The sequence below is a fragment of the Canis lupus genome, chromosome 25, assembly GCF_003254725.2.
Source record: "Canis lupus dingo isolate Sandy chromosome 25, ASM325472v2, whole genome shotgun sequence".
In the NCBI taxonomy this organism is placed as follows: Eukaryota; Metazoa; Chordata; class Mammalia; order Carnivora; family Canidae; genus Canis; species Canis lupus.
The window spans coordinates 1,390,845-1,406,761 of NC_064267.1; the positions used below are offsets into that span (position 1 = coordinate 1,390,845).

The window sequence follows — 15,917 nt, forward strand, 5'->3', positions numbered from 1 at the left end:
AAGAAGACAGTGCAAATGTCTTTTAAATCTTAATCCTTGGTGCCTGTTATATAGAAAGCATTTGATATACAGCTGGGTGAATGGGGAGAAAAAAAAATGTATAGTTCAAATTTCCTACTTTAGGACAATTTAAATTTGTCAATATGTTCCTTATAATCAACAAAGTCAGACTATGATCTTTCTGTTTCTTCTAACTGTAACATTCTAAGATTTTAATGTATAGTTTTTTGTCTTGAACACATTCCTGATAAGTATGTGATACCGAACAATTAAAAATATATCTACAGATCCAAAATAGTCTATAAGATGCATACACTATACAATTAATATATTATTAATCTTCCATGACATTTTCAATGTCATCCTGACATGTTTGTTAATATAAGGGAATTTTGGTATTATGGCTATACCGTATCCAATTATATTCACATTAACTTTAAAAAACATTTACAAAAAAGAGATTTTGAGGATTCCTGGGTGGCTCAGCGATTTAGCGCCTGCCTTTGGCCCAGGGCGTGATCCTGGAGTCCCAGGATCAAGTCCCGCATTAGGCTCCCTGCATGGAGCCTGCTTCTCCCTCTGCCTGTGTCTGCCTCTCTGTGTCTCTCCTGAATAAATAAATAAAATCTTTTAAAAATAATAAAATAAAAAATAATAAATAATAAAAAGAGATTTTGGAGCCATATACATGAAAGCAATAAGTACGAACAGGGTCAGGTCAGATCTTTTATGGGTGCTCAGGCATAATACAACTTTGGTAACATAGATCTTCAATGGTAAATCTATTCTTGAAGGGATCCCTGGGTGGCGCAGCGGTTTGGCGCCTGCCTTTGGCCCAGGGCGCGATCTTGGAGACCCGGGATCGAATCCCACGTCAGGCTCTCAGTGCATGGAGCCTGCTTCTCCCTCTGCCTATGTCTCTGCCTCTCTCTCTCTCTCTCTCTCTCTCTCTCTGTGACTATCATAAATAAATAAAAAATTTAAAAAATCTATTCTTGAAAATAAATTTTCTCTAAGAAATGTGCTTGGTATCTTTAAAAATATACGAATCTTTACCAAGTAGTTGAGACCAAAAGATACTTACTTCACTGTGGCACTTAGAAGAAAGTTCAGCTGTGGCATTAGCAGGCTATCTGGGGCTGACAAGTAACGATCAAACTGAACCTACATGAAACAGAGAAAGAACAAAACATAAAGTGCATGTATTTGCCAACAGATATATCAAATATAACCGTCAGTTATAAGGGTTAAAATCTCAGCAAATATACCATGGTACAAATAATGAGTTCTTTGTGAACAAAATGAGTTATTGCTTCAACATTCTAACTAAAATTTCCTAAAAGTGTCAACTTCTTAATTCTGAATCCAAGTTATTCACCTTAATCTCCTTCACCAAACTTCACCAAACCAATATTAACAAGTCATCAGGTTTCAAATCTACCTTATTTCCTTAAATCTACTGTATTTGTTAATTGTTAATTTTTTAATCAACTAATATTTATTGAGGACCTACTATTAGGAAGGTACTATATTAGGTAAAGTGTATATAATGGTGAGCAAAAGGGGACAGCCCCTAGCTCACAGAGCTTATGACCTACGAAGAAAAATAATAAACTGTAGTGTAAATAAATATATAATCACAAATTGTGTTAGATGCTATGAAGGAAAATACCAAAATATTATAAAAGTATAAATCAGGAGGATGGACGTAGTTTCTGTGTTTGGTAAAGGACATTTGAAGTGAGATCTTAGCATTGAATAGAGATTATTAACTAAGAGTGTGTGCAGTGAAGGCTGTGGGGGTGTCAAGGATAGGACAGCATGGATAAAGGCTTAAGTGAGAAAAAAGGGCTAACAGATCAGTTCATGTAGGTCTCCTACACTTTTTAAAAGGATTTTCATTCTTATTGGTAAAAGCATTTAGGAAACCACTGAAGGAGGGGAATAATTTGATTTAAGTTTTAAGAAGCTATTCCTGCTACAGCTAGAAGGGAAGGTTGTAATGATGGATGCAAGGACACCAGATAAGTAGCTATTATAGCATCTTAGACTACAAGGACAATAACATGGTAGATAGAAGAACACTGGATCGTAAAATCATCAGTGAGTCTGTATAATTTAATTCACAGCATTATCACAATTCATAACTGCATTCTTTTCACATTTATTTAGTTGAAACAATAATGGACAGATGCTCTTACCACTTTCTGAGTTTGGAAACTTGGAAGAGGACTTGGGGGGATGGGGCAGGGAAAACTTAGAAGAGTTCAAGCTTGGGATATGCTGATCTGAAGTGCCCTGAAGCATTCAATCAAATCCAACAGACAGTTATATATAAAATGGCAGACCACACATAAAACAAGATTCTGTTTCTTTGAACAGATACTCAACTTAATTGCTATTAAAGTTTAAGACCAAGCACAAAATTATTTGTAATGGGGTTTAAATATATTTTGTGGGTTTATATTATGGATTGGATATGTGTTGGTGAGGAGAGAAAGAGAGGGAGGAAACACATTTATTGAGTACTAACTAATCTTTGTGTAGACTTACGTGTTCATTTTGTGGGGAGGGAGTACCTTGAAGTGGGACTACTACCACTTTCTAAGAAACTTATCTTTTTTTATTAATCTAAAATGTATTCATTTTCATTTATTTTTATTTAAACTTTTTAGAATAAAATCTTCATATTTTTAGTTCTTACTGTGATGTCTGATGAATAGAAGTTAGGACTAGTACTTCTCTATCTATATATACATATTACATATTACCTTTTATCCTGACATAATGTTCCTTATTTATCTTTTCTAGTGTTTTTAAAATCTACTTTACCTAATAATATTGTCGGCTCTGAACTCTTTACATTGTTATCGCTTTCTTTAATTTAGCTCAGTAAGATGAAAGGTAACAAAGCCTTGGCATCAAAAAAGTCATCCAGGAGAACTATGTGTTAAAGTCAAGCCATTGCAGTAGTGAGCATATGTGAGTATTTAAATACTTAGGACAGGATAGATGGCATAGTAGTTGAGAGTTAAGTCCTAGGTTGAATGGGGTTGTTTGGAGGATCAGAGTTAATACATGAAAAACAGTGGCATGCTCAATAAATACTAATGGCTGGTGTTATTATTGATCATTTTTGTTATTATTGCTGATAGTGTATTATAAAGCTTCCAAACAAAATCATCCTATGAGAACTAAATGAGTATCCTCCAACTGGTGGATTTGCATTAATGTAAAGTATATACTTAAGACATGGAAATATGCTACAAGAAGTGGTGCTCAGGCAGAAAGGATGTGCAAGCAAGCTCTTCACTTGAAAAGAAGGAAATAAAAGTGGAGGTTCGAGGAGTCTCACACTCAAGAGTAATATGTTATTTTAAGGTTGGAATCAGTTTCAGTTATCATCTCAGGAAGAAATCAAGAACTATAAGCCTTCCTACTAAACTAACTACTATAACTGTAGGAAGTCTTTAATGACATATGGCCTAACTTCTTTGCATCCATTATTTTTGTTTCTCCATCATGCTAGGAGTAAAACTCTGAAAATGAAGAAAACCTAAACAGGTATGGATGAGTGGAATATTACTACAAATATATATCTTGGCCAGACCTTAAAGGACACATGTGTACAATCTTTATTATTGCACCCAATGTGAATGTAGTATATTAAGAGATAAAATTACCACCCAGGAAAAAATTAATAATGTTCTACGAGGAAACCTATGTTGAAATGTTTTACTATTCACTTACCATTGCAGCCTTCAGTGCCACAGAATCTAGGTTGGGCAAATTAGCTAAAGAGCCCTAAAAAGTAAAACAAAACAAAAAAATAAGATGTAAAAAAATAAATAAATAAATAAAATAAAGGTGCTATAGTTTCAGTTCACTCATGAAATACAGTCCACTAATAGATTCCCCAGATTTGGAAATTCAGCTCCTTTCCAAAGAATTCAAGTATCATCTCTTCAACCTCAATTAGAGCAGGGACTATGATTTATTTTTCTGAAAGTAGCATGAAGGCACGCAATCATATTTGTTGGAGGAAGTGACAAGCACAAGTTTATTAACAAGGGAAATACCAGGATATTTCAGATTTACATATAAGCAAGACAAAAATACAAGGAAGCACTTAGAAAATGTCAGTTAGACATGGAGGCTTGAAGTTGCACTCTGACAATTATAGATAGTAAAAAAAGCAGCAGAATTGATTCCTTTTTGGTAGAAATTTGCTTGCTGCTTTATCAGAATAAAAAACTTGGGACTGGTGATTTTTAAAAGCTAAATGAAGCTTTTAAGAGTTCCTGGACTATAAAATATTTTTCATGTTAATACCATTTAAATGAGTTCTTTGCTTTTTCAAGGCAGATGCTTACATGGATTTCTCGGGTTCCCCCACTCCCTTCTCTATTTCCACTGGAGTTCTATAACATAACAAGATCTTATGCCGGCCTCAAAGTATTTACCTTTCCAAAGTAATAAACAAAGATTTGCTAAGTTAAAGGGATGACTGAATTTACATAGTAATCTATGCATTCAATTAACTGATAGTGATATAGGACTCTGAAAAATTACCCAGTATGAATATCCTTTATACATTTTATAATTCTAAGTTTCATTTTCATTACTTTTAACTAAAGTTATCCATATTAAAAAGGAGAGTTAACATTTGGGGGCACTTTACTACATCTCAGGTAGTCATCTAAGAACTCTACATGTATTATATCACTTAACCTTCTGAACAACCCTTTGCTACAGATACTATTATTACCCCAATCCCACAGATGAGTAAATAGAGACAGAAAGGTAAGTCACTTTTCCAATGAAAAATAGCTATTAAGTGGCAGAGCCAAGACTCAAACTAGAGTCTAGCTCTGGAACCCATGCTCTACATGGGCATTTCTCTAATTAGGAACACCCATGTCCTTACCTGTTCTGGTTTATGTTGCTGTACAGTGTTATAGATGTAACTCAAGCCTGCTCTAGTTAAGACGTAAGAAGCTTGCTCATTTATAAGTGTGTCCAAATGTGCTTCAATCTAAAATAAAATATGTCAGAAAGAAAATATTTTAAAAGAAGAGTAAGACTGAAGAGAGTAGAAGTAGACCACCCTGGAGTCAGCTTTTCATCATGGGCTTGCTCTTTGCAGTGACTATGAGGCCAGACCACGAGGCACAAGGGCTGCTTCTGTGACAGAAAGCTTTTCCTCCCCCAAAGAGTAAGTCCTCCTACAAAAGGAGGAGAGTGTCTCACTTTAAAAATGGTAACTGAAGAGGATTCCAGGACTAGCCAGTAGTCAAAAAAATCTGAGTTGCTTATCAACTCTCTTCAAAGATGGCAATAAGCAAAACACAAACAAAGAAGCAAAAAACACTAAAAACAACAACAGTGCAAAATGAAATACTTAGGAAGACTTCTGAGAAGATGAGGGCCTGATGTTACAGACCTCCACATACCCTCACCCTCCCAACTTCCTGGACTGAGTCAAACATTCAAATGTGCCATCTGGAGAAGCAGGTTTGTTACAATTAGGGAAAGTTGAGGACCTGGCAGAAGGTTAGTCAAAGACGTCAAGTTTAGGAACTGCCTACAAAGACCCAGCTAAGAAGTGAGTTGTATGTGTTCACCTGCTTTGTATTATTTTTGAGGAGGCCATCTAATGCTAACAGGGACAGAATCCCCAGAAGTAGACTTCCCTGGTGGGCTGAAGTATTTCCTAGTGGGAATAAGTCTGCTACTCCCTTATTTTTACCAGGACAGGGAATTCCCTCAGTTTTACCAGTTTGTTTGCCCATGATGGCATAGTATACTAACTGTGCTGCTAATATCTGAATGCTTGCCACTGTCCAAGTAACTCCAATAGCTGAGCCCTTCCCCCTAAAAAACTTACAACTAACTTGAAAGAGGTATGTTCTAAGAGAAAAACTCATATGAATAATAAGAACACGTACCTTTTCTGGAGGCAACACTATTAAAAGACAGAGAATATTTTAATTTTTTTTTAGGGCAGCCTGGGTGGCTCAGCGGTTTAGCGCCGCCTTCAGCCCAGGGCCTGATCCTGGAGACCCGGGTTCGAGTCCCACATCAGGCTCCCTGCATGGAGCCTGCTTCTCCCTCTGCCTGCGTTCCTGTGTGTCCCACCCCCTGTGTCTCTCATGAATAAATAAATAAAATCTTTAAAAAAATTTTTTTTAAGTGAATGTCCAAGAAAGCACAATTAGAGCCTTTAGTCAACTATATTACTGGAAATCAAAGAAAAACAAGATGTACAAATATAAACATATAATGAAAGAGTTAATGCTAAAAACCAAATGAGTATCTGAAGAATAGAAGGAAAGCAATACAGTAACATCGAAGAAAGATTAAACTAAAGAGATATAAAAAGAAATTAGAAGAGAGATTCTGGAGATAAAACCAACTAAGGGCAGGAGCTTCAGAATATAAAAAGTAACAGATGGAAAAAAAAAAAAGTAACAGATGGAAAAGTGAAAATTAATTAGTAGAAAACGTTATTGAGCAAAAGAAAGGATTGAATCTTCAGACTGAAATGGCTCTGCAAAATCCAAATGGAAATAATGGAAAAGGAGACATACCAAAAAAAATATCCTGAGGAAATACCTGAACTCAAAGGAAAATCCTTACAAGCTTCCAGATGGACAGAATAAGTTACCACAAAGAAAAGAGTCAGACTAGCCTGAACTTACTTGAAACACTGGAAGAAGGCAAGTAAGAGGGGAAAGAAATTTAATAGACTATTGATAGAAAAGCTCTGAAAATCAAGCCTCTTCTATTCAACAAGGTGAATTTTCTTTGGAGGTCCTAAATAAGCCACACCTTCTAGGATCTACATCATTGTACAGTCCATTGCTCTGGGCTGGCCTATGCAACTAGCATTGGCCAACAGCCAATCAGCAAGCATGGGGCTTATCCCCTTGGAATGCAAAACAGGACTACAGAATATTTAAGAAACACAGATAATTGGTGATAAAACAGATCAATGAACACCTGATATATCTGAACTCCTTGAGAAAAGATTTACACAAATGGCAGAGTTTAAGGGCTGAATTAGTGATAAATACAGGAAAAACCAGTGAATTCTTTTAAAAAAAATTTATTAGTTCCACAAAAAAAGAGTTATGTACCAAAGGAAAATTAATCATACTTCATTATATTTCTTTTGAAAGAAGGAATTAGGAATTAGATCATATCAAAGGTTTAAATGTATCAAAACTTATATTCTTTTTTTTTTTTTTAAGATTTTATTTATTTATTCATGAGAGACAGGCAGAGGGAGAAGCAGGCTCCATGCAGGGAGCCCGAGGTGGGACTCGATCCTGGGTCTCCAGGATCACACCCTGGGCCGAAGGCAGCACTAAACCACTGAGCCACCCAGGCTGCCCGAAACTTATTCCTTAGAATCCCTAAAACTTTACAAATATATTTTTACTATAGCCACTGCCAAATTACTTATATACTTGTAATAACAGAACATTCAGAATTTTTTTTAAGAACATCATATATACCAAAAATAACTATTTCAAAATCAGAAGCCAAATATCTGGTAAATTTTACAAATGGCTTTGTTTTAGCCACTTTACAAATTGTTAAGTGATACCATTTGGCTTACAGGACTAGAGTCATTGGTATAACAAACTGTAATGTTTTGCCTAACACTGGTTTACACATAGATAAAAATATATCTGTCCTCTGTAACACCTTCTGCACTAGCTAGAAAGCTTGAAAAATATAGCATATTATTCACAGTTCAGAAACTGAAATCTGCATACAGAATAACTGTTCCAATCAATAAGAAAAGCTTCATTCCACCATCACAAACTATGGTTTGAATAAAATACATATTCTAACTTCCCCCCCAAAACCAAAATATCGAGCGAGCGAGCGAGCGAGAGAGGACTTCCATCAGACTACACCAAAAGATTTATAGAAAATAGGTCTCTGAAATTGGATCAAAGCCAGTATCTGATATCGTATGCAGAAAAAAAGGCTCCATCACAGTGAGCTGTCATCTTATGGTAAATTTACCTGAAACTGCAGCATTTCTAGACGTCTGTCAGTGAACTCAAACAGAGCTAGTGTTGTCTTCATCATATATAGTGAATTGACCATGAAAGTGGCCATGTCAGCTGTGCCTAAATTGCTGGCAGATACAGTACACATTTGCAGGAGAGGATCCAAGACACATGATAAAACCTATAAATGAAAAATCAAATGAAATTTATTCTTTATTTTCCAATCAGTGATAACAGGCCTGGGTTAACAGTACTTCAGTATAAATGTCAAACTGATTGGAAGGGGGTCAACTGACAGAAGTACATTTAAAAAAGATTAAATGGTACAGTTCTCACAATGTCTTTTACAATGAGCATCACTGAATAAAATATTTTTCAAACTAAAGAGAGCTGGTTTAATATTTGAAGGAAAAACTAATGGAATTGTTAAAATGTATGGGTTATAAAATGTCAGAATTTTAACAACGTATAATAGAGGAGCAATAAATATAAAAAATTTTATATTAAAAAATATAAAATTATTTATAGCATACTTGTACAAAGTCAGCTTGACGGGCATCTAATGGTACAACTGAAGAATCGTGAGATGCCAGAACTTCACGCAACAACATGAGTGTCTGATTTAATGCAGAGCTCGGTCCAAGATCAGGTGGTGGGAGCTCAACCTAAAATAAAAGGTGGTTTACCCACAGCTTACATTTTTCACTAACTTTTAATGTATAAATGAATGCAATTCACAGTAAAATACTTATAAAATATGTAAAGCTTTGACACATTACAAAATCATAATTTATCAATAGGTTATACTAATAAGCATAGAAAGTGACACAAGTGTTTTGCTTTATTATTACAGAATATATTCTTCTCACCGCTATATAGAATTTGCACTTCTAAAATTCAAAAAGTTTTAAGAAAACTTAGAAGTCTTTGAATTGTAGAATTATATATTTATACAAACTTGAAATGGCTTACTGTTTTGTTTTTTTTAGCCCAAATCATAATAAAAAGGCATTCTAGAAACCAGTATTCCCCCAACAATAACATAACTAAGAATCATCATCCATCCCTAGGCCCAGATCTTAGATATTTTGGTTCAATATGCATAGGTTTGGGGTCTAGGAATCTATCTTTCAGTAAGCACCATACACAATTTTCAGGTGATTAATCTATGGGCTATACACTTCACAAAAATACAATGCACACTATATTCTACACAGTATAACACTGTCATTAAAATTTTAAGCACTGAAGTTAAAGACTATTTTACATTTTAGATTATCATTGAGACGCCTAGGTGGCTCAGCGTTTGAGCCATTTGCCTTCGGCTCAGGGTGTGATCCTGGAGTCCCAAGATCGAGTCCAACATTGGGCTCCCTGCATGGAGCCTGCTTCTCCCTCTGCCTATGTATCTGCCTCTCTCTCTCTATCTCTCATGAATAAATAGATAAAATCTTTAAAAAAAGAAGAAAAAGGAAATAAATGAACATTTCAGATTACCATTTACTAGTTGTATGTCCTAGGTAAGCTCTTTAACTTCACAGAGCTTCAGAGGGATTCTGTAAGGATAAACTGGGATTGTTGTATCTAAATTATAGGTATGGTACCAGGCACTTAGTAACTGGAAGGTATGCCAAGTTCATTACACCTACTTTAAAAAAAATTTATTTATTCATGTGCGACAGAGAGAGAAAGAGAGGCAGATACATAGGCACTGAGCCACCAGGCTGCCCATCATTAGCCCTACTTGCTAACATCATGATATCCAAGAAGATGTCCCTATGAATTTTTTAAATCACATTTTTCTGAGTACTTATAATATTAATATAGATTTTGTTTTTTTAATAAAATCTCATACTTGAAGTCCATGTAAGGGACTGTATAGCCTTGTGTCAGACAGAAAGGTCTAAGAATTTTTTAAGTATCTGGATTTATATTAAGAATGTTTTATATAGAAAAGTTAATACATAGGTGACATCAGCAGGAATGGCAAAGTATGGACCTCTGAGAATCCTCCCTCCTTCACAAGAGCAACAAAACCAAAAAAAATATAAGACATGCAAAGAAACAAAAAAAATATGGTCCATGTACATAAAAAAAACGTCAGTAGGAACTTTCCTGGAGGAAGACTAAATACTGGAGTTACTACTTAAAAACTTTAAATCAGCTATTTTAAATATGTTCAAAAACTAAAGGAAACCACGTTAATGAACTAAAGTATGAGAACAATGTCTCATCAAATAGAAAATATCAATAAAGAGACAGAAATGATAAAAACAAATCAGAATTTTATGGTTGAAAATAAAATGTAAAATTCACTATAGGGATTCCATGGCACATCTGAACAGGCAGAATAAATGACCAGTGAACTTGAAGACAGATAATTAAGGTTACCCAGTTTGCAGAATCGGAAGGGGAAAAATGAAAGGAAATTCACAGAGCCTCAGATACTTAGGGAACACCATCAGCATGAGTACAATGGGGATCTTAGAAGAGGGTAGTATAGAGAGAATATTTGAAAAATAATAACAAAGACTTAACAAACATGATTAAGTCAAAACATTAATCTACATCCAAGAAGCTCACAAACTCCACAGAAAATAAATTTAAATAAATCCACCCTAAGACACATCACAAACTGTCAAAAGACAAAAAGAGAATCTGGAAGTAGTAAGAGAGAAAAGTAACTGATTATGACAAAGGATTCTCAATAGATTAACAGCTGATTTCTCATCAGAAAACATAGAGGCCAGACAGCATTGGATGGCATATTCAAGGGCTGAAAGACTGTCAACAAAGAATTCTATAATCAGTAAAATTATTCTTCAAGAATGAAGGAGAAAGGGCAGCCCGGGTGGCTCAGTGGTTTAGTGCCTGCCTTTAGCCCAGGGTGTGGTCCTGGAGACCCAGGATCAAGTCCCACATCAGGCTCCCTGCGTGAAGCCTGCTTCTCCCTCTGCCTGTGTCTCTGCTCCCCACCCCCCCCCCGTGTGTGTGTGTGTCTCTCTCATGAATAAATGAATAAAATCTAAAAAAAAAAAAAAAAAGAATGAAGGAGACATTGACATTCCCAATAAGCAAAAACCAAAAACTATTCGGAAACCTGTTCCACACGAAATATGGGAAATCAGGCTAAAGTACAGGAACACTAGACAGTAACTCATATTTACATGAAGAAAAAAGAACACCAGTAAAAGTTCTGACACAGGTAAATACAAGACAGTATTAATGTACTTTCCATTTGTAATTCCTTTTTTCCATTTTTTAAAAGACAACTGCATGAAGCAAGAATTATAATTCCAAGTTAATGAGCACACAATGTAGAAAGATGTAATTTGTAACAATAATAGTGTAAGGCAACAGGAAAACTGAGCTTGTAGGAGTAAAGCTTTCATATGCTATTGAGAGTAAGTTGGTATTAACCTGAACTGTTATAAATTAAGATGTTAATAGTAATTCCCAGGGCACCACTAAGAAACTACACATGCTCTCTTCTCATATACATGTATTTAAATAAATAGTATAGGAATTAAAGTAGCATAGTAGAAAATATTAACACAACAGAAGGCAGTAATAGAGGGACAAAGGAACAAAAATTTAAGACACACAAAAATAGCAAAATGGCACTACTTTATAAGCAATTAAATTAAATGTAAATGGATTAAACATCCATCCAAAAAGCAGATTAGCAGGTAGATTTTTTTATTTATTTGAGACACACACAGAGAGAAAGAGAGAGAGAGAGAAAGAGAGAGACAGGCAGAGGGAGAAGCAGGATCTGTGCAGGGAGCCTGACGTGGACCTCGATCCCAGGTCCTTAAGATCATGCCCTGGGCTGAAGGCGACACTAAGCCACTGGGGCTGCCCCAGGTAGATTTTTTTAAAAGAATGATTCAGGGATGCCTGGATGGTTTGGGACGCCCAGGTGGCTCAGTGGTTTAGCACCTGCCTTGGGCCCAGTGAGTGATCCTGGAGTCCCGGGATGGAGTCCCACATTGGGTTCCCTGCATGGAGCCTGCTTCTCCCTCTGCCTGTGTCTCTACCTCTCTCTCTGTCTGTGTCTCTCATGAATAAATAAATAATAAAAAAGAATGATCTAACTATTTATAGGCTGTCATCCAAAAACAATTTAGATTTAAAGACACAAAAAGGTTGAAAAGTGAAAGGACAGGAAATGATAAATCTTGTATACAAAAACCGAAAGAGAACTACAGTAGTTATACTGATTTCAGACACAATAAATTTTGAAGGCAAAAACTGCTACTAGAAACAGAGAAGGATATTTTATAATGTTTATTATCAAGAAGACATGACAATTACCAACATGTGTGCATCTAACAATAGAGCCCCAAAATATATGAAGCCAAGATTGAAACCAAAATTGAAGAAAAAGTATCTCTCATGGCAAATATTTCAAGTTTCACACATCTTTCATTTTTCTTTCCTTTTTTTTTTTGTATTAAACTCAAATTGAATTAAGAAAAACACCAGAATATAAAGTCATCTTTATAAAAGTATTTTCTATTCATTCACCCAATTTAAAAGATATCTAGAGGATCCCTGGGTGGCTCAGCAGTTTGGCCCTGCCTTCGGCCCAGGGCGTGATCCTGAAGTCCCGTGATCGAGTCCCACATCGGGCTCCCTGCATGGAGCCTGCTTCTCCTTCTGCCTCTCTGTCTCTCTTTCTTTCTCTCTCTCTCTCATGAATAGATAAAATCTTCAAAAATGAAAAAAATAGGAGGAGGGGCAAGATGGCGGAAGAGTAGGGTCCCCAAATCACCTATCCCCACCAAATTACCTAGATAACCTTCAAATCATCCTGAAAATCTACGAATTCGGCCTGAGAATTAAAGAGAGACCAGCTGGAATGCTACAGTGAGAAGAGTTCGTGCTTCTATCAAGGTAGGAAGACGTGGAAAAAGAAATAAACAAAAGGCCTCCAAGGGGGAGGCGCCCCGCGAGGAGCCGGGCTGAGGCCCCGGCGAGTGTCCCCAGGACAGGAGAGCCCCGCCCGGAGACGCAGGAGCTGCACCAACCTTCCTGGGGGAAAGGGGCTCGCGGGGAGTTGGAGCAGGACCCAGGAGGGCGGGGATGCCCTCGGGCTCCCGGGGACAGTAACAGGACACCTGCGCCCCGGGAGAGTGCGCCGAGCTCCCTAAGGGCTGCAGCGCGCACGGCGGGACCGGAGCAGCTCGCGGGGGGGGGGGGGGCGGGGGGGTGCTCCGCGGAGGGGGCTGCGGGGCGGGAGCATGAATCCAACAGCGCAGGCCCCGGAGCACAGGGCGCCGGGACACAGCCCAGGATCCGGCCTCCCCCGGGACAGGCAGAGGCCGGGAGGGCCCAGGACAGCAAGGACGCTCCTGCCCCGAGCTGAGCAGATCAGCGGCCCCGCCCCGGAGCCTCCAGGCCCTGCAGACGGAGAGCTCTGTAGTTACTGTGGGGGCTGAATCCAAGTTTCCAGAGCTGCCGCAGCCACTGGGGTTGTTCCTCCTGGGGCCTCACGGGGTAAACAACCCCCACTGAGCCCTGCACCAGGCAGGGGGCAGAGCAGCTCCCCTAAGTGCTAACACCTGAAAATCAGCACAACAGGCCCCTCCCCCAGAAGACCAGCTAGACGGACAAATTCCAGGGAAAGTCAAGGGACTTAAAGTATATAGAATCAGAAGATACTCCCCCGTGTTTTTTTATTCTTTTTGATTTCTGATTACTTCCCCCACCTCTTTTTTTCACCTTTCTTTCTTTTTCTTTTTCTTCTCTTTTTTCCTTTTTTTTCTTCTTCTCTTTTTCTCTTTTTCCCAATACAACTTGTTTTTGGCCACTCTGCAATGAGCAAAATGACTAGAAGGAAAACCTCACCTCAAAAGAAAGAATCAGAAACAGTCCTCTCTCCCACAGAGTTACAAAATCTGGATTACAATTCAATGTCAGAAAGCCAATTCAGAAGCACTATTATACAGCTACTGGTGGCTCTAGAAAAAAGCATAAAGGACTCAAGAGACTTCATGACTGCAGAATTTAGATCCAATCAGGCAGAGACTAAAAATCAATTGAATGAGATGCAATCCAAACTACAAGTCCTAACGACGAGGGTTAATGAGGTGGAAGAACGAGTGAGTGACATAGAAGACAAGTTGATGGCAAAGAGGGAAACTGAGGAAAAAAGAGACAGACAATTAAAAGACCATGAAGACAGATTAAGGGAAATAAACGACAGACTGAGGAAGAAAAACCTACGTTTAATTGGGGTTCCCGATGGCGCCGAAAGGGCCAGAGGGCCAGAGTATGTATTTGAACAAATCTTAGCTGAAAACTGTCCTAATCTGGAAAGGGAAACAGGCATTCAGATCCAGGAAATAGATCCCCTCCTAAAATCAATAAACCGTTCAACACCTCGACATTTAATAGTGAAGCTTGCAAATTCCAAAGATAAAGAGAAGATCCTTAAAGCAGCAAGAGACAAGAAATCTCTGATTTTATGGGGAGGAGTATTAGGGTAACAGCAGACCTCTCCACAGAGACCTGACAGGCCAGAAAGGGCTGGCAGGATATATCCAGGGTCCTAAATGAGAAGAACATGCAGCCAAGAATACTTTATCCAGCAAAGCTCTCATTCAAAATGGAAGGAGAGATAGAGAGCTTCCAAGACAGGCAGGAACTGAAAGAATATGTGACCTCCAAACCAGCTCTGCAAGAAATTTTAAGGGAGACTCTTAAAATTCCCCTTTAAGAAGAAGTTCAGTGGAACATTCCACAAAAACAAGGACTGAATAGTTATCATGATGACACTAAACTCATATCTCTCAATAGTAACTCTGAACGTAAACGGGCTTAATGACCCCATCAAAAGGCGCAGGGTTTCAGACTGGATAAAAAAGCAGGACCCATCTATTTGCTGTCTACAAGAGACTCATTTTAGACAGAAGGACACCTACAGCCTGAAAATAAAAGGTTGGAGAACCATTCACCATTCAAATGGTCCTCAAAAGAAAGCAGGGGTAGCCATCCTTATATCAGATAAACTAAAATTTACCCCGAAGACTGTAGTGAGAGATGAAGAGGGACACTATCTCATACTTAAAGGATCTATCCAACAAGAGGACTTAACATTCCTCAATATATATGCCCCGAATGTGGGAGCTGCCAAATATTTAAACCAATTAATAACCAAAGTGAAGAAAAACTTAGATAATAATACACTTATACTTGGTGACTTCAATCTAGCTCTTTCTACCCTCGATAGGTCTTCTAAGCACAACATCTCCAAAGAAATGAGAGCTTTAAAAGATACACTGGACCAGATGGATTTCACAGATATCTACAGAACTTTACATCCAAACTCAACTGAATACACATTCTTCTCAAGTGCACATGGAACTTTCTCCAGAATAGACCACATACTGGGTCACAAATCGGGTCTGAACCGATACCAAAAGATTGGGATTGTCCTCTGCATATTCTCAGACCATGATGCCTTGAAATTAGAACTAAATCACAACAAGAAGTTTGGAAGGACGTCAAACACGTGGAGGGGACGGACCATCCTGCTAAAAGATGAAAGGGTCAACCAGGAAATTAAGGAAGAATTAAAAAGATTCATGGAAACTAATGAGAATGAACATACAACCATTCAAAATCTTTGGGATTCAGCAAAAGCAGTCCTAAGGGGGAAATACATCGCAATACAAGCATCCATTCAAAAACTGGAAAGAACTCAAATACAAAAGCTAACCTTACACATAAAGGCGCTAGAGAAAAAACAGCAGATGGACCCTACGCCCAGCAGAAGAGAGTTAATTAAAATTCGAGCAGAACTCAACGAAATCGAGACCAGAAGAACCGTGGAACAGATCAACAGAACCAGGAGTTGGTTCTTTGAAAGAATTAATAAGATAG

General features: G+C 37.8%; 1 protein-coding gene across 7 annotated transcripts in view; it reads right to left on the minus strand.

Moving 5' to 3' along the window:
* Window positions 1–15,917, minus strand: part of COG6 (component of oligomeric golgi complex 6) — a 185,712-nt gene that overhangs the window by 105,973 nt on the left and 63,822 nt on the right. For all 7 annotated transcript variants that reach the window (XR_004817203.2, XM_049100807.1, XM_025462398.3 and 4 more), the window contains 5 exons: window positions 8,561–8,692; window positions 8,041–8,208; window positions 4,928–5,035; window positions 3,751–3,804; window positions 1,085–1,164 (listed from right to left, as the gene is read on the minus strand). Coding sequence is in view for 6 of the 7 variants with exons in the window: in XM_049100807.1 (XP_048956764.1) it covers window positions 1,085–1,164; window positions 3,751–3,804; window positions 4,928–5,035; window positions 8,041–8,208; window positions 8,561–8,692 (542 nt within the window). In the remaining variant the exon portion in view is untranslated. The remainder of the gene's footprint in view (window positions 1–1,084; window positions 1,165–3,750; window positions 3,805–4,927; window positions 5,036–8,040; window positions 8,209–8,560; window positions 8,693–15,917) is intronic.